The 18628-nt window shown below is 44.4% G+C and overlaps 2 protein-coding genes across 7 annotated transcripts in view; one reads left to right on the top strand and one right to left on the bottom strand.

The window, feature by feature from the left end:
- Positions 1-9852: 9852 nt before the first annotated feature.
- RPS24 (ribosomal protein S24) lies at positions 9853-15604 on the bottom strand. 6 transcript variants are annotated; one of them, XM_044239915.1, is made up of 8 exons: positions 15509-15604; positions 13937-14002; positions 13630-13839; positions 12866-12976; positions 12741-12743; positions 12241-12258; positions 10351-10372; positions 9853-9939 (listed from the first exon to the last, which is right to left on the bottom strand). In XM_044239915.1, the coding sequence occupies exons 1-6, from the start codon at positions 15509-15511 to the stop codon at positions 12253-12255; spliced, it is 399 nt and encodes a 132-aa protein (XP_044095850.1). In that variant the 5' UTR covers positions 15512-15604; the 3' UTR covers positions 9853-9939; positions 10351-10372; positions 12241-12252. The 6 variants fall into 6 exon arrangements, with proteins under 6 accessions (XP_044095850.1, XP_044095852.1, XP_044095853.1 ...); XM_044239917.1 differs by lacking the exon at positions 12241-12258; XM_044239918.1 differs by lacking the exon at positions 12741-12743.
- Positions 15605-17803: 2199 nt separating this feature from the next.
- POLR3A (RNA polymerase III subunit A) overlaps positions 17804-18628 on the top strand; it is a 48969-nt gene continuing 48144 nt past the window's right edge. Inside the window, exon 1 of the mRNA XM_044239913.1 lies at positions 17804-17957. Coding sequence (XP_044095848.1) covers positions 17914-17957 — 44 coding nt within the window. The 5' untranslated portion in view covers positions 17804-17913. The remainder of the gene's footprint in view (positions 17958-18628) is intronic.

The raw sequence follows: 18628 nt of genomic DNA, 5'->3' as shown, positions 1-18628 counted from the left end.
AGAATGGTATTGAGAAAACGGAACAGCCACTTGCAAAAGAATAAAATTAGACCTCTATCTAACACTGTGCACTTAAGACAAAAATCAATTCAAAGTGAATTAAAGACTTGATGGTAAGACCCAAAACCATAAAATTCCTAGAAGAAAACCTAGTGGGTAAGCACCTTGATATTAGTGGTGGCAATGATTGTTTGGACTCGACACCAAAAGTAAAAGCAACAAAAGCAAAAATAAACAAGTGGAACTACATCAAATTAGCAATGGAAACCATCAACAAAATGAAAAGGCAACCAATGGAATGGGAGAAAATATTTGCAAATCATGTATCTGGTAAGAGGTTAATATCCAAAATATATAAAGAACTCCTACAACTCGACAGCAAAAGCAAAACAAAACAACAAAAAAACACAATCCAATTTAAAAACAGACAGAAGAACTGCATAGGCATTCCTCCCAAAGAAGACATACAAATGGTTGATACATGAAAAGGTGTTCAACTCACTAATCATCAAGGAAATGCAATCCAAACCAAACCACAATGACATATCACCTCAGAATGGCTATCATCAAAAAGACAAGAGTCTGAGGCACCTGGGTGGCTCAGATGGTTGAGCGTCCACCTTTGGCTCAGGTAATGATCTCCAGGTCCTGTGATCAAGCCCCATGTCAGGCTCCCAGCTCAGGTGGGAGTCTGCTTCTCCCTCTCCCTCTGCCTCTCCCCCTGCTTGTGCTCTTTCTCTCTCTCTAATGAATAAAGAAAAAAAAAAGAGAGAGAGAGAGAGAGAGAAGTGTTAAGTGTTGGCAAGGATGTGGAGAAAAGGGAACTCTGTGCACTGTTGGTGAGAATGAAAACTGCGGCAGCCGCTCTGGAAAAAAAAGTATGGGGTTTCCTTAAAAACCTAAAATTAGAACTACTCTATGATCCAGCAATCCCATTCACAGGTATGCATCCAAAGGAAATGAAATTACTTTCTTGAAGCAGTATCTGCATTCCCATGTTCACTGAAGCATTATTTACAGCAGCTAAGACATGGGAATAACCTAAGTACCCGTGCATAGATGAATGAATAAAGAGAGTGGAAGACAAATACACACAGTGGAATATTATTCAGCCACTAAAAAAGGAGGAAATCTTGCCATTTGAGACAACATGGATGGGCTGAGGGCACTATGGTGGCATTAGAGCAAGAAAATACTGTATGATCTCACTTCCATGTAGAATCTAAAAAAAACCCAAACTCACAGAAACAGAACAGATTGGTGGTTGCCAGAGGCAGGGGGTAGGGAGTATAGGAAACTGGTAAAGGCAATCAAAAGGTACAAACTTCCAGTTATAAAATATGCCCTGGGGATGTCATGGACAGCATAGTGACTATAATTAACAATACTTTATTGTGTATTTGGAAGTTGCTAAGTCTTAAAAGTTCTCATCACAAGAAAAAGAAAACTTGTAACTCGAGGTGAAGGATTTTAACTCAACTTACTGTGATGATCATTTCACAACATATACATGTACCAAATATCATGCTGGACACCTTAAACTAATCCCATTAGATGTCAGTATTAGCTCAATAAAATGGGGAAGTGAGAACCAAAGGATGTTTTGGTTCTTTGTCTTAAGAGAAGGAAGAAATGACTCCTGAGTAGCAAATGGCTCCTTCTGTTGTTGGAAGGAAAGTGAGCTCAAGGCGAAACGGCCCAAAGCTCAGTCCTCTGCCCACCACTGTTGAGCTGCGTGAGCTGGGGAAAGTCACTCTGTGCCTTCATGGCCTCATTCATAAACAGAAGAAAATGCAGTGATACCTGCCTACAAAATGGAGGTGCCAGATCAGCTAAAGAACTTTCTTCCTCCACAGAGCCTTGCCGGAAAGATGCATCTTGTTTAAGACCTTTCCTCCATGAACAAGAGATGCAGTTCAATGGTGTTCGCCTATGAGCTGCACAACTTCTAACCAAACTTTCTAACATCCTAGAGGATGGGAGCCAGCACAGTGCTGGACTCAGAGCTTCCCTTGACTCCCCCACGGCCCTGTGATATGAAGGTCTACAGCCCTCTGAAAACACAATTCCAGAGATTAACGCCCAGGCACAGCAGCTCGATACAGTGAGCTGTAGTAGGCCAGTCCCTGGATTAATGAGGTGAATGCTGAACCCCCCTCCGCTGTGACAGCCCCTCCCTCTGAGGCAATGTATATTCGGAATGCACACTGCAGCTGAGAAAGGGTGTAAATCTTTCCTTCTTCCAAGAAATGCAGAATAGAAATCTATAGCAAACGTAACATCTAGAGATCTGTACTTTTTAAAAAATCCAATTTGATAAGTTCCACCTTACTGCCTTGCACCAAGTCCCTGGCAAGGCTTACTTAAGTGGATACAGGAGATGGATGTCTTCCAGCAGGGCTTGCAGCTGTCCTGCAATCCAAGATCCTTGAGTAGGACAAGTCTGTCTTCTGGTTCCCCAGGACAAAATTTTATGAAATTTTGTCAGTGTCACTCCCTCATCCTAGAGAGTAGGGAACTGATGCCCACAGGAGAAAAGGGACTTGCCTAAGGTCAGGAATAATGGCTGAGACAGAGCTAAGGCCTGAAGAAGGTCTTGGACCCCGCGCTCTGGAACCCCACCCAAACCATTCAAAAACTGAACCAAGCCATCACACTATAGGAAGAACAATGAATCAAAATCAGGCCAGTAGGATTCGAGTGTTCTTCCTCCCAAATAAATTGCAAGCCCCCTGGCCGGGGCAGCTTACAAAGGAGGAATGTTATTTGCACTGGATCTGCAGAAACACTGCAGCAGGATGGGTAGACACCACCACGCGCATGTGAACAGCAGAAAGCCCTGCCGGTTCAGCTTCCCTACGAAGGCCGAATCCTATAAACAAGATTACCACCCCCATTAGACCTTCTCTGAGAAGAAAGAGTGACCTCTCCAGTTGATGTGGCATCAGGCTTTTTTCATGCTTCCGCAAGGATAGCAGCCAGGACAACAAAGCAGGCAGCTTCCAAGTCTGTGCCCACAGTGCCCCCTCGTGGGAGTCTTTGTGGCTCATCAGACCTCTTCATGGCACCAAAGCAAAGGCCAGTGATTGGAGCAGTCCATAGCACCACCCTTCCTTGGGGAGCTGCCAGCCCCTCTGGAACGTCCTCCCCTTCCCCTAACTCAGTGAGTGGTTCTCAAACTTCAGTCTGCATCAAAATAGCTTGGAGGACTTGTTAAAACACAGGTTGCTGGGAACCCGCCCAGTTTCTGATTCAATAGTTCTGGGGTGGGGCCCAAGATTTTACATTTCTAACAAGTTCTCAGGTGATGCTGACAACAGCCTGTTCAGACCCACTACCTCTCCTAATCTCTCTGCACCCATCAAGGCTCAGCACAAATTCTAGCTCTTTGAGATGTTCCACAAACGTCCCCAGGCCTATCATACAATGTCAAAGCTATGTAACTTTGATCAAGTTCCTTAAGCTCTTTGAGCCTGTCCCATCTGTAAAATGTGGGTTAGTAGCTCCCTCATAGAGTAGCTACAAAGGGCAAATGAGATACAGATATACCCCTTAAAAAAACCTACATTAGCACCTGTTTCTACTAACCAAAAGAAATCCAAAGAGGATTTTCACTTTTGCAGGAAAAAAAAAGCGAAAATAACATTGTTTGTTTTGCAGCGCTCCCTGAGCAGCAAGAGGCACCACAAGCCCCTGGCCCCAAAATACACTCAGCATCTCAGCATCAAGACACTATAGCTGTGAACGGTATTGTGAGCACCTGTGCTTTATCTCAGTGTACTTTGGGCATCCATTAACAAGATGTTTTCTAAAATGCATCCTAAGGCTGGAAGGTTATTTTCTGGATCTGAGAACACTCCAAAATTTTCCCATATAAAATTAGTTCTTCTCTTTACACCTTTTCAGGTTCTCAAAGTTTTCACAGGCTCACTCTAATTTCAAATACCTGGGAAAACCTAGAATTCATGCAACAGAGTTCCTGGCACATAAAAAACAATAAAGGTTAGCTCTTCTGTCATTATTTTACTAGCAGTAGCAATAGTAAAATTACTGTTCATCTGCCAGCTTTCATTTATTTGACAGACAGAAATCACAAGTAAGCAGAGAGTCAGGGTGGGGTGGGGTGGGGTGGGGTGAGTGGGGAGCAGGCTCCCCGCTGATCAGAGAACCTGATGCAGGGCCGATCCCAGGACCCTGAGATCATGACCTGAGCCAAAGGCAGAGGCTTAACCCACTGAGCCACCCAGGCGCCCCTCATCTGCCAGCTTCTTGAAGGCAGGGACCGTTTCTCCTATTCAACAATTCACAGAGGCAGGAGGGATCTCAGGGACCCATGAGTCCAAAATACCCGTAACGTAGCAGCACCTAGGAAGTAATCACAACCTTAGACTCTTGGCTGCCACCAGAACTCACCTGGGAAACTGGGGCAGGAAGTCTGGGCATTTTTATTTTCAAAAAGCCCCCAGATGCCAAGTTTGGGAACTACTCATCCATCCCTGTACCTCATCTAGACACAGGGAAATGGTGGCTCAGTAAAGTCCCTTGCCACCCATAACCCCAGGTGGCAAAAGGCTGAGCAAGGATCACAAACCAGGTCTTCAGATTCTAATTTAGCTCTTTTCCATCAAGCTACATGGCATGGATGCCATCTTTTCAATGCCTGGCCTCTGGCACAAATCCCCGCTCCACTATGCATGATGAACAGCTTAAGTATCCCCCATGCAGAGGAATTCAGCATGTGACAAGGACACTCAATCCAGTAGTTTTTATTCAAACAAAATGTTGAACAAGAAAAACCCTTAGCCTGAAGTACGAGATCCTCTTTAACTTGCTCCCTGCTGGCCTCTGTAGTCTCAGTTCCCTCAGGACCTTACTTGTACCCTAACCCTCAAAACCAGATTGTTCACAACCTGGACCCACACTGCAGAGCTCCAAAACTCAGGAAAGCCTCTACTTTGCCAGCACAAATTAATCAAGCATACCTGTGCCCTTAGAACCAAGCTGAAATCTATTTTTGAAATGGAGTTTTTGGTACCAGGTGCATTATGCAAAACTGCTGGAAGGCACCAAAGACACCAGAGATCTTCCATCTCACCTATAAGCACTCTGCTCCCACCCTCCCCAACTCATCCCACTTGTACCCCATGAGAATGACTGGGTTCATTTCACCCCACCGCTGCTACTTGTTCCCACCTCCCTGCATTCTAGCTTTTACCACCTTAGATCAGAAAACCCTGCTCCCATGCATCCAGATCAGGTTGTTAGTGATATTCCTTCGTAAGCCTTCCAAGACCCAGTCAACCTTCAGATTCTCTTGCCTCAGATTCCTATCATGTAATTTAACACAATTATGCACTGTGTGCAGCTTCACAGTGAGGAACCAGGCCATGAGACTGCAGTGAGTTGTTAAACCCCCTGAGCTTTGAGAAGGGTTAGTTCATTCATCTCCCCAGGCCCCCCACAGGGACCAGGGTACACAGCAGTCTAGCCAACAGGAAATTCAGTTGGCCATCTACCACTTCAATTATCCCATTGCAATGGGCACCTTGTTGAGCACACAGTGGGTATACAAATCACAAGTCTTGTTCACCTTTAACCTTTACATGCCCTGCCGAGACCTGCTCAATTCGTATTTGACTGAATAAAGGCACGGGGACAGACTGGAGTCAGGGGCACCTGGGTGGCTCAGTCCTTAGGTGTCTGCCTTCAACTCAGGTCATCATTCCAGGGTCCTAGGATTGGGCACCACGTGGGCTCCCTGCTCAGCAGGAAGCCTGCTTCTTCTCCCACTCCCCTCTTGTGTTCCCTCTCTAGCTGTCAAAACAAAACTAAAAAAATTAAAAAATGAAATAAAATTCTCTAGAGTCAAGACAACTGTGCCCTACTCCTAGCCCCACCACTTAACTGCTCTAAACTCTCCTCCATAGGCCCAGTGAGATCCGTCCCTTAGGGTTATTGTGCAGGATAAAGGAGAAAATTTACACAGAATTTAGATGGTACTCGCCTTGCCTCCAAGACTATGACCTATTAAGATGCTGTTTTTAAGAACCCAAAATAACTTATCAGGAAACAAAGAGCAGAACACTGTTAAAAGCTGCTTGACTGCTTGGGCACATGCAGCTAACTATAAATGCAACTTCAGTGCTGTGATAAGAGGCCAAGAAGCACCCCAGTATTCACTGGAGACTGTAAAACCACCCCATTCAGATTCACTTCTAGCCTCTTCGCCACTCTTTAAAAATCCCTGCTTCCTCTCACGAATCCACAACCTCCCCCCAGTGCCAAATTAAGGAAAGGAAGGTACTCTCCCTCCCTGCTGACTCTGCTTAGGAAAGGCAACTTTCCATTTTCCCAAAAAGGCTCTTTCAAAAAGACTTTTGACAGCAGAGCATGGTCTGGTTACTGTCAGGGGCAACAATGCTGGAGCTCTACAAATCCTCAAGTTCAACAGCACAGACCTTCCACAATTTTGAGTAAGTTCCTGTGTGTCCTTCCTTCCTACCACACATTGCTTAGCACTGCAGTTTCTAAATTGTTCTTACATGTGCCCAAGCAGTCAAGCAGCTTTTAACAGTGTTCTGCTCTTTGTTTCCTGATAAGTTATTTTGGGTTCTTTTTTTTTTTTTTTAAGATTTTATTTATTTATTTGACAGAGAGAGATCACAAGCAGGCAGAGAGGCAGGCAGAGAGGAAGCAGGCTCCCTGCTGAGCAGAGAGCCCGATGCGGGCCTCGATCCCAGGACCCGGAGATCATGACCTGAGCCGAAGGCAGCGGCTTAACCCACTGAGCCACCCAGGTGTCTTAAAAACAGCATCTTAATAGTCATAGTCTTGGAGGCAAGGTGAGTACCATCTAAATTCTGTGTAAATTTTCTCCTTTATCCTGCACAATAACCCTAAGGGACGGATCTCACTGGGCCTATGGAGGAGAGGTCCTCCATCATCTGGGCCTCAAAATAGCCTCTTCAGTCCGGTCAACAGAGCAGGTACCCTAGAGTACCCCGATTTAAAGTTAATCCATGGGCACCTGGGTGGTTCAGTCAGTTGGGCATCCGACTCAGGGTCTGCTAGCTGATCTCAGGATCTTGGGCTCTCTGCTCAGCAGGGAATCAGCTTGAGATTCTCTCTCCTCCTCCCTTTGCCCCTCCAGAGAGCCCCCTCTCGTGCATATGCTCACACTCACTTACTCTCTAAAGTAAATAAATCTTAGAGAAAAGCTAACCCAGAGGCACCTGGGTGGCTCAGTCAGTTGGGCATCTGCCTTTGGCTCAGGTCATGATATAGGATCCTGAGATGAGAGTCCTACAACCAGTTCCTTCCTCAGCAAAGAGCCTGCCCCCTCTCCCTCTGCCTACCACTCCCCCTGCTTGTTCTGTCAAATAAATAAATAAATAAATAAAATCTTAAAAAAGAAAAGCTACTCAGTTGACCAGTTGACCAAGTGACTTGCCAACACCCAGCTGGACTAAATGGAAGAATCCTGCAGAAGGGAAACAAAACCAGAGGGCAGGCAGAAAGGTTACAAGCTAGCTGTAGGAGCTGAGACCATGGAGGCCATGGTGGACTGCACAACACCTATCCTAAGGCAGGCATCCACGCATTTAACCTTGCAAACTATCATCACACAGGAAGGTGAGAAATTGTTGGTGCCTGGTATTTCAAGAAGCTGGAAATATCTATCTTTATGTATAACATGTCCAGTTTCAAAAATGTTGTGCCTGTGCAACAGAGCTTACAGACAAAGAGTATCAGTTAGTGACTTCTGCAATAGCTCAGCCTAGGCAGCTCCCCTGGAAAACCAAGCCCAGCCAGAGTTAATAGTAACTCCCTTCCCCAAAGAGGCTACACTGGCTGAATGATTGCCAACCTGCCCTTCCTGAGTACATCCCAACAGAAAAGCTTCTTCATCTTGTGAATGCTACCAACCTTCACCTCCACTCAGGCTGGCCACAGCTGTCCCCTCTATCTTCACATCAGTCTCTAGTACCCCACTCTCAAAGCCACCTCATACCCTTTATTTTGCTTCTCTTAGCTCTGCTCCTCAACTTTCTAACACCTCCCCCACCTCCAGTTCATCCAGTGCTCTACCCCGGGCCAGCCCAGGTGTCACCTCTCCCAGCTCTCCCTTCTCTTTTTCCTTCTTTGCCCCTGCATGCTGTTTACATCCTCTGCTCCCTCAACCTCGCTGCCACAGGAACCCCATCTTCTGCAATGTTAGCCACCAGGCCAAGAATGGCTTCTGCACTACTAGCTGAAAAATCCCCCACTCCACATCACCTTTTAGCCACTTTGGTGAAAACTGACACTAGCAGTCCTGAATCCCCTCCTCCTCCACACTCTCCTGTCAGTACAGCCAGGCTTAGGTCCTGGCCCTAGCAAGGGAAACCATAGGGCCGGCCATGAATTCCACAAACCCAAAAGCACAGCCTGAGCTTAGCTCCAAGTGAAACAACTACACGCACCATCAGCAGGCCTCAGCCAGCAGGTCCAGCCCTTACATCCCTGCTCTCTATTCTGCATGTCCCTCTTCAATTGAGGCCTCTCACCATGTTCTCCAAAACACACAACCATTCCTTCCAGCATCCTCAGGCCTTCTGCTATCATGATCCTTCCTTCTTCCCGAATACCCCATCCACCCAACCAAGCAGGTCTTTTACTCCTTTACAATTTCCTGGTGAAATTGTAAATTTTCCTTTACAATTTCCTTTTCACTGGTGCTTTTCATCTACTTACGTAGCTCCTAATCATATTTATAAGCTTGACTCCCAGATGGACCCATGTAAGGTACAAACCAATCCTATACCAACTTCAGGGGAAAATGGAATCCAAAACCCTTAAGCCATTAATGCCTCTTCACCCCATTCCCAAATACCCAAGCACTCCCAACTCCTCACTTTCTACCCTCTCATCAAAAGGCACCCCAACCCTTACAGTAACCCTAAAACAACTGCCCTTCAAATCTCTCAAAGCCAGGGCTCCTTGAGTGGCTCAATTAAGCATCTGCCTTTGACTCCAGCCATGATCCCAGGGTTCTGGGATCAAACCGCACATCAGGCTCCCTGCTCCATGGAGAGTCTGCTTCTCTTTCTCCCTCTGCTGGTACCCCTGCTGTTCTCTCTCTCCCCAAAATAAATAAAATCTTTAAAAAACAAAACAAAACAAACAAAAAAAAACACCTCTCAAAGCCGAACAAGTGACCAATAACCCAGAGCTCAGGGTTATCAACCTGATTATCAACTCTGATACCTGAAAAAACCAAACTCAGAAGTGACATTCAGCAAAGAAAAAGTGATACTACATAACCCTCCATGTTTCACCAAAAGCACATACAGATTTACCAAGCAATTACACACTACATCCAAATATTCATTATATTAACTTCTTCAAATTCCCCACTCATAATACACCATTCACTTATCCCTCAAGCACAAACCTAAAATGCACAGATAATTTTGGCAGATCCTATTTACTTCATGATAAATGATGAAAATGTGGACTAGTAATTTTTTGTTGAGGTCGGCAAGTAATTTTTCAGTAATAAGAACGATGTCAGGTTCTAGAAAGACCAAAAGGAATTAATTCAGATTTCAAGTGTGTCTTTCAGATAATGATCCACTAGACTGATGGCAAGTATTAACAATGAACACACGAGGTTGGCCCTATATGCTCTCATGTTGCTGATACCCTATACCTATATTATTTGTGCTACTAAAAGAAACGACAAACATACCAAGTTTTCACTAAAAGCGTACTGGAACATGTAAACTTGGGCAGCAATCTAAATCTAGTCTAACAGTAGAGTAATTTTCTTGACACTCCCAGTAAATTTCAAACACATTTCAAACAAACAGACACATTAACATTCTTAGTTTATTAATCCTCTCATGAAAAATCTGCACAATCACCACAGATAAAGCCACTGCAGCATCTTTACTCCTTCTGCGAAACAAAGAAAAGGAAAAACTTAGTTAGTTAACCACCTTTAAAACTCTTTGAAGTTCAAAATCTTCAGCAAACTCCAAAATTAATGACACTCATGCAAAACAAGTATTAGTGACCTAAAAGGTTAAGTCTGCGATTAACACAATGAGAACATCAAGAAATAAAGCTTGCAAACATTCACATTAGAAACGAAACAAACAATTAAATATTAAGTTTTAAAAACAAAACCATGTCACTACCAGTATTTAAAAAGCTATGATTCTTGAAAAGTATTTGCAAATCAACTTCTAAAACTATTTCACATGCAAAAACAAACACAAAAAAACAAAACTATTTCACATGCTCTAGACTTTGAAATTATTGTTATCAGTAAATCCTAATGATGCACATGAAAAGCTTGAATTATACCTGTTGTCCAATCTCCAGCTCACTGAATCAGTGGCAGGGAAGGGAGAAAGGAGGGAAGAAGGAAAACAAACATTTCATTAATAGTCCCTTTTCAAACTCCAAAATAATCTGCATTTACATGCATGCAATCAGTCACCTTAAAAATAACGGTTTTCTTTTTAACTGTATACAGAGCACTGCTTAGACACACTCTTTATTCCTCTCAATTTGGAGAATACCTCATGTGATTACTATGGTTCTTATGTAAACAAAGTGGCATAATGGTTTCACAACAAAGAGATCATCATACCAACAGCAGTGCCAATCCAGGCTGCCACTGCCTACGTATACATGAAGCACACATACCTGACCCTCAACCCTCCTGTTCTGCTCAGCAACATCATGTTGGGCACAAAAGCACCACCAAAAGAGCCAGGAATCATCCCACACTAGAGACTAACCTCAAAGAGAACTCTAAATGATCAAGCTATGTCTTTTAAAACCTGTCTCAGCCGAATACTTTAAAAGCTACTGTTCACAGCCACCAAAAGTAGTGCAAATTAGTTTTTAAAAAGGCAGAACTGGACTGAAACGAAAATGCTTCAAGCGCTCTTCAAACAAGAACAAGTCCTTAATTTGAAACAATTCTATTGTTGTACCCAAAAGGTTAAGAGCAAATACCAATTCCAACATCCAAACAAGAACAGTTAAAAGTAATATTAGTAAACCTGGCTAGCTGGAGCCAAAGAACACATGTGCTCATTCATGCATTCATTTCCCAGCCAATTTTCCAGAGCTCTGCTAATGAAATGCACCAGTGCCATGTGAAGAGGGAATAGTGATGGCTCAGGTCCCCACAGGGAGCCCCTCCGCACGTCACTGGCGAACACTAATGAGCACAAACACACAGGGCCCAAAGGCTGAATGAAGACAAGAATGGGTTAAATGTCCTTGGGTTCTAGATCAGTCCACTGACTCTTTTTTGCAACCTCAGCAAACTCTGTTGATAAGTGTAAGCCTCACAAACAGGGAGCAGTTCTAAGCAGAAGGTAGTTCCTCTGGTAGGTCATCCATTACTAGTAACTCCATGGCTGGAAAGACAATGGGATTAGAGAGGCCTGGATAGGCATACCAGATTTACTGCCTGGCAGGGCAGGGAGTCATTGTTACAGGAAGTAAACAGGGGCAGGACTACCAGTGTTTCAAAACCCTACTACTCCCAACCCCTCTTAAGCCCACTTTACATGATTTAGGCTGCTCAAATATGCAAAAATGTCGTGGGGTAGTGGACCACTCTGACCAAAAATTTACAGAGAAAGTATATATCAGAGGCTTTGGTGTGAATATACAATTACCTTGGGATTTTTTCAATTAAAAGAAAAATGGACATCAGATGAAAAATTAGAGATCAATAAAAAGCAGTATAACCGTAAAAGGCAGATCTGAGTGAACGCTTTCTAGACAGAAGCTTCGCCAGATTTCCTAGGCCATTTTATTACCAGAGCTGCCAAAGAAATTGACCAGTCCTCGGGGTCCCCAAGGGAAAAGACTGTTGATGACAAAATGAGAGGCCCTTTCTCAGGCCCTGTGTTAACTAAAGTTTCCTGGGTATATAACTCTGGGACACAGCATTTCCCAACTACAAGTTAAAAGATGCCTACTCAGTAGAGTACCCACCTTCCTCCACCAGGTCACTTCGCAACATTAACATGCATTTTTGAGTTTCCAAAATAAACGTGATTAAAAGTTTCTCTCCCTTCCTCATTATACACCATTTTAAAACAAAGCAGTTAAATTATAAGTGATCATACTACATAAAACTCTTGTTGTCCAAAAGCCAACACATGCAAAGCATCAAAGCAAACTCAGTGAAGGTGATGCATCCCCACACCGTGCTCACAATCTCAGTACCTGCTAGACACTTCATTTCTGATGAATAAGAAATCCAAGAAAGTAGAGGGAAAAGGCAAAAAAAAAAAAAAAAAAGTTCACAGAACACTTGATTATTTGTTAATTTAACAACCCAACACCTTAATTCAACTATTATTTACAGTTAGCTGGCAAAGCTGGTAAAAAGCTGCTTATCATTAAAATCACTTAAGTCTTGGCTAACTGGAGAGGAAATCAACCGAGATTTCAGCTGCCTCTCCAGCATGCCAGGAAAACATGGGCCACATTGATTCAACTGCTTCTTAAACCAGTTATAAGCAAATAAGTTTAATCTTCCCCTTTTAACAGTCCAAACCAATTAGAAAAATGAAAACTTTTTCCTGACAGGGCTTGCAAGATGCCTACTAGGATCACTGAACCGATGTGGCCCCTGTGTTGTGCTGATCTGTGAGCTGACAAAGGGTGGGCAAAGCTACTCTAGTGAGGTGTTAAGATGCTACTAGCGTCTCAAAACACGTTACCTTCTGTAATCCAGAAGAAGTGGGAAAAGAAAAAACATTAAAAAAGGTTATTAAGGAAACAAATCCCTCCTTTCTAGAAACTAAAGACCTGCAAGTGACATTTCTGTATTCTTGATGAGCAATACCTTTTTGCCAGCACCAACATTGGCTTTTGCAGTCCCCCTGACTTTCTTCATTCTGTTCTTGCGTTCTTTTCGCTGTTTTCTTGAGGTCTTTTTCTTCTCATACAGACCATGCTAAAGGAAAAATGAGTACCTCTAAGTGACCTGCGAACATCAACTCTGCATTAACTGATCTGGTAGGGACCATAAGCAAGTCAAGCAGCTCAAGAAATGCACCTTCCCAAATCAAAAGTGTTTCAAGTACATTTAACAATGCGTGTTTGTACTAAAACAGGAAAGGTAATCCAATTGAGACACGCAGACTGCTTTCAAATCTTCACACAGATTTCAGCTTAAAGGTCACCTCCTCAGCAAGGCCTCCGAGGCAACCCAACTAAAGAGTACAGCATCTGTCTACCACCATCATTTCCCCTCAGCTGTTCTACTGGAAGACTTACCTGATGGCAGTGAATAAAGAGAGAAAAACACAAGTACTGCTTTAAAATAATAATCGATAGTTTATAATCTAGAATCTAAGGGAGCTTGCTCCACTCACTGCTGTAGTTCACTAGGAAAATGATCAAAAGCCTTTTCACGATTCCTGGCTACCTATGAGGGTGGAGTCCAAACTCAAGACTTTTAGAATTAAGGATCTCCATTTGGTGCCAACCTTTCCAAATTCATTCCCCCTCCTTGTGTTCCCTCTCTCGCTGTCTGTTAAATAAAAAAAAAAAGAAAAAAAGAAAAACTCAGTCTTCAGCAACTACTGAACAAATGAGAACACCTACTCTTGCAAGTCTATGTTTGGGTTCATTTTTCTTTGCATAATCCAAGGAATCATAAATCATGCCAAAGCCAGTTGTCTTGCCACCACCAAAATGGGTTCTGAATCCAAATACAAATATGACATCTGGTGTGGTCTTGTACATTTTGGCTAGTTTTTCCCGAATTTCTGTCTTAGGTACTGTTGCCTTTCCAGGATGAAGGACATCAATAACCTTAAAAAAAAAAAAAAAAACAGGTTTTAGTGCTTATTATTACAAAATGAATCTCTTAAAGAGAAAAACAATGAAACTTTGATACGCCCGCCCTTACCATTTGTTTGCGCTGAAGTAGTCGGTTGGTCATGAACTTCCTGGTCCGGATAGTTACTGTGTCGTTCTAAAAACATACATAAACCATGAGTTAGCAATCCACTCAACCTTTTCTTGACCCTGCTTAGTTTCCAAAGTACAGAACTGCCAATGGGTACCTACGAGCCACATGTGGATGATTTACAAACATGAAGTCACGTTTAAGATGCAATTCCAAGGCTGCAGGCGCCACATTTTAAACCTTCAACAGCTACATGAGCTAGTGGTGGGAACGCTTTCACTGAAAGAAAAAAACCACAACCCCCCCCATTGCCTAACTCCTAAGACACACCTAACACACATATCCTCAGTATCAAGAGGACACACTCCACAGCTTTCTGGAATCTTCCCTTTGCTATGGGAATCACTTTGAAGCAGGGTTTCTCAATCTCAACATTACTACTCTGGCCCCACTACTTCTCTGTGGGGGCTGTCCTGTGCATTTTAGAACGTCCAGTAGCACCCTTGCATTAGAAGCCTGTAGCACCCCCAACTCTCCAGTTTGGATCAAAAATGTCGCCAGATTTTGCACTGTCTCCTTGGGGCGGGGCGGGGGGAGACCACCCTCACCCTCATGTAAGGACCCTTTCTGTGGAGTAAAAACTACATTAACTTGTACAAACCTTACGGCCTCCGTTACATTCATAACACCCTCACAAATTTGACATAAACGCTGCCACTATCTGCATGTCAACTACCCACCGTGCATGGCCAACTTACACCCCCACAAGAAAACCTACTCCCTTCTAAATGGCCCAACAGCTTTTACACAAATAAGCCACCTAGGAACGTGGGCATTCAGCATGCTTACACTAAAAAGAAATTTCATCCAGAAGAGAGAAAGGAGAGGCTTTCATGGCAACGACTGGTTGATTTTTTTTGTTGTTGTTGTTGCTGAATTTCTACTTTAGCGCGAAAAGCCACACCGAAGTAAGTTCACTTTAACAGCCCCCACCTCTTGAAAACATTGGAGGGATGAGGGAACTTGCACGTTCGGTGGAATTACGAACGGGTGCTGAGCCTTTGCTGACAGAGCTCAGTGGTCATGTACTCAAGACAAGTTTCTGCAGGCCTCCCTTTCCAAGGTCTCGGTTTCCGCAAAGTACAAGATGTTCCGTCCAGTTGGCAATGTTCTAGCTTAGACATGCAGACAGCTTCACGCACCACAAATCGCCCGGGCGCCGGCGGCGCCCGCTTCATCTCTGGGGCTGCCATCACTTGCAAGCCGCCTATCCCAAACCGAGAACGCAGGTGAGAGGAGTCTCAGACCACCCCGCCCGATCCACTAGACTCCAAGACGCTGACAAACGCAGCAAGCGCCCTCGCAATCCCCAGGCCCTGGATTCTGAAGCCCGGCGTGTCCGGGTCAGGTCCCCGCCGACGGCGCCGGGACTCTAGGCAACCAGCCTCCGTCAGACACAGCCAAAAAAAGAGCGACAGGGCTTCGGGTGGCCGTAGCACAAATGGCAGGACCCGGGGACGAAGGATGTCTCAGATACGTGCCGGATAACCGCACAGGTCTGGGGAGACTCACCATGATGGCGCCCGAGCTTCAAGCAGCCGGAGAGGAAAAGAGACCCACTCTCCGCGGGCCAATCATATCAATGTGCAAGGAAGGCCCCCGCGAAGGCGTGGGGGCGTGGCCAGCCCGGCGAGAGCGGCCGCGCCAATGCCTGATTGAAAGTGCCCAAGGCCCGCCCCCACTGACCTTACATAGACTAGATTTACAAAAGCAGACGTTCAGTCTCAATTCAATTCGCTGTCCTGAATTTCCCGTACTTAAAATTACGGTAAACCGAATTATAGTTTAAATTATCTCAATGCGAGTTAAATCTTCGTAAAGCTAGAAGACATCTTAGGAGATCCTGTTTACCAGCCTCATTTTATAGCGAGGGAAACCGCAGAAACCGATTCAAAACCTTTTCTCAACTGCATAAAACCGACCATTTTAGTTTCTTGCTAAATATTGCTTTTTTTGAGATCCTGTGGTAGTTTTCTGAATTAAAAATAAAAGAATCTTTCTTTAATTTGTGTTTTTTCTGAAAACCTTAATCCTTACCAAAAAAAAAAGATTTTTATGAATATTTGATCCATAAGTTTGTTATTTAAAGTGACATGGCCATGCAAAAATAAGGAACATACGTGCATGTTCAAATACATACATTAAGACCTCCAAAGATTAGTGTGGAGGAGGCGACAAAGGTGCAGGCTTTGAGGATAGCTTTTCTACATTTTTCAGAATAACAATAGTTAATATTCATTGAGTGACTGCTCTGTGCCTGTTACATTCTAAATACTTTCACATTCATTTTGCCATTTGACCTTCCCTATAACTCTAAGTAGGATTTTTATTACCTCTCTTATAAGGTGGGGAAACCAAGACAAAATAAGACTAAATAACTTTCTCAAGATCACACAACTTTAGGTGGTGGTACCCCAGGAGCGACTGTGATTCCAGAACCTTTGCTTCTAACCTCTATGATAAAAGCCACTCCTCAAATCTTGTTAGTACTGTCTATATTCTTCCAAAGAGATTTTAAGTGATTAACTGCTGAAATAAGTAAAGTCTAATTTGCTTTGCTTTTTGTTTTACATTTGTGTTTTGCCAATGAGGATCCATGGAGTCTGAATAACATCCCTTCTTAAAACTCAAAGGTGTTGTGGGGTGCCTTGGTGGCTCAGAGGGTTAAGCCTCTGCCTTCAGCTTGGGTCATGATCTCAGGGGCTTGGGATCGAGTCCCACATCCGGCTCTCTGCTCAGCAGGGACCCTGCTTCCTCCTCTCTCTGCCTGCTTCTCTGCCTACTTGTGATCTCTGTCTATCAAATAAATAAATGAAATCTTTAAGAAAAAAAACAACTCAAAGGTGTTGAACCACTTGATTCAGTTCTGTCTAGAGTTTCTTACAAATAGTAAAGAAGTTTCAGGCTCTGTAGCACTAAATCCTACAGTGGTGTGGTTTCCTTGGTAGTCTCATGTGCTGAGATGTCACTACTAGGACCACCTCCCACAGGTTGTCACAGACTGCGTGCAAGTTGTTTATTTCTTGACTACGTTAATGATCTCCAACTCTTATTCTCCCTTCATCTTGCTCACCATGACTTACTTTTCACAGATTTATAGCTTCAGGTTTTGTAATCAATCATATAAGTTTAATTCATTTCTTTTTTATTTTTTATTATTATTATTTATTTGACAGATAGGGAGAGATCACAAATAGGCAGAGAGGCAGGCAGAGAGAGGGGGGAAGCAGGTTCCCTGCAGAGCAGAGAACCGGATTCGGGGCTCCATCCCAGGACCCTGATATTATGACCTGAGCTGAAGGCAGAGGCTTAACCCACTAAGCCACCCAGGTGCCCCTCATTTCTTTTTCAAAGAAACTTTGTAAACTGCACACATGACCTTGTTTCCTGACCCATTTATTTCCTTTGGTGGTCTTCCAGTTTGGTACTTCTGTTCCCTGGGCAGGTTCATTTACGCCCCCATCTTAATGTAAAAAATTAGAGGATCGATCTTAATTACGGTGGTATTGATGTGGATAATGACGATTTTCCTCTTTATGCAGTTTTTGTCTCTGATGGCCTAAACGTTCTGAGGCAAGGCTTTGCAGTGTCTCTGCAGGGGTCACATGACCTGGAGAATCGAACCTCAAAAAGGCTTTTGAAATTACCAGAACCGGCCCCGCTGCAGTTTCAAAGAGGTGCCGCAAGATGGCAGTGTAGGGAGAAGGCGGAAACCGGTCTGTCCGAAGCCCTCTCCTGACTGACAGACGCGCCGGCGAGTAGCGGAAGAGGAAGTGACCACGTGGGGCGCTCTACGGTGGCCGACAGGATACCACGGAGGTGTTAGCAGCGAGGCTACTAGCAGCCTCAGGAGGAGCGGGGACGTACGTTTCTCTAGCTCCCCGCATATTGGGGACGGTACCTCGGCAGCCGTCACCATGGTGAAGGAACAGTTCCGAGAGACGGATGTGGCTAAGAAAATGTAAGGAGAAGCAAGAATGGTCAAAGGGTGGAGAAATGAGGGGCAAGGGGGTGCGATGTCAGGGGTCCCGGGTCTCGAGGAGTCGGAGATGAGATTCAGTTGGAAGGGGAGGGCCGGGAGGGCCGCGGAAGGTGTGGGCAAAACTCAGAAGTATCAGGATAGGCCAAATACTATTGTTCAGGCAGAGGGTAATCCAACACCTGGGGGACTGCAGGCCGGGGGTGGTCCCGGGGCTTGCTGTGTGACGCGAGCTGTGGCCCTACGCACGAGTCCTCCCGAGGTCAAAACGATGACCTTTCCCAGCACATCTTTTTGCCACTGCAGCATGGGGCGCAGTCTCGGGCGGGGACTGTGTCTAATTGTGGTTTTGCTGCAGAGCATGTAACACGGAGACGATATTTGCTGACCGAAAGGATAGAGTTTCTAGTTACAAAGTATCCCACTGGGTGATATGTAGCAGTCTCAGAAATGGGGCTGCTCTTCTGGACCTTTTATCCCTCAGAACTTATTTATCAGACCGTGGCCTCCTCTTAGAGCTGACAGGGAAAAAATGAACCAATCATTCTTGCAACAGACGCTTAACTGAGGAAGGTGTTGTGTGCTAGGCCCCGCCATAAGTATTAGAGCTAGGACACGAATAAGACCTTACTGCCTCTTTTAGTTGGAGAAGG

Source organism: Neovison vison, chromosome 2, assembly GCF_020171115.1.
Source record: "Neovison vison isolate M4711 chromosome 2, ASM_NN_V1, whole genome shotgun sequence".
Classification (NCBI taxonomy): Eukaryota; Metazoa; Chordata; class Mammalia; order Carnivora; family Mustelidae; genus Neogale; species Neogale vison.
Note: the sequence above shows the minus strand (reverse complement) of the source record. Positions and strands in the feature narration are given on the sequence as shown.

Excerpts from the sequence above, each read along its gene's own strand:
- RPS24 (XM_044239914.1), bottom strand. Across the intron at positions 13,840-13,936 it reads TACTTCAGCGCAAACAAATG|GTTATTGATGTCCTTCATCC; the intron begins GTAAGGGCGGGC and ends TTTTTTTTTAAG. Across the intron at positions 12,977-13,629 it reads CCAAACATAGACTTGCAAGA|CATGGTCTGTATGAGAAGAA; the intron begins GTAGGTGTTCTC and ends TTTTTCCTTTAG.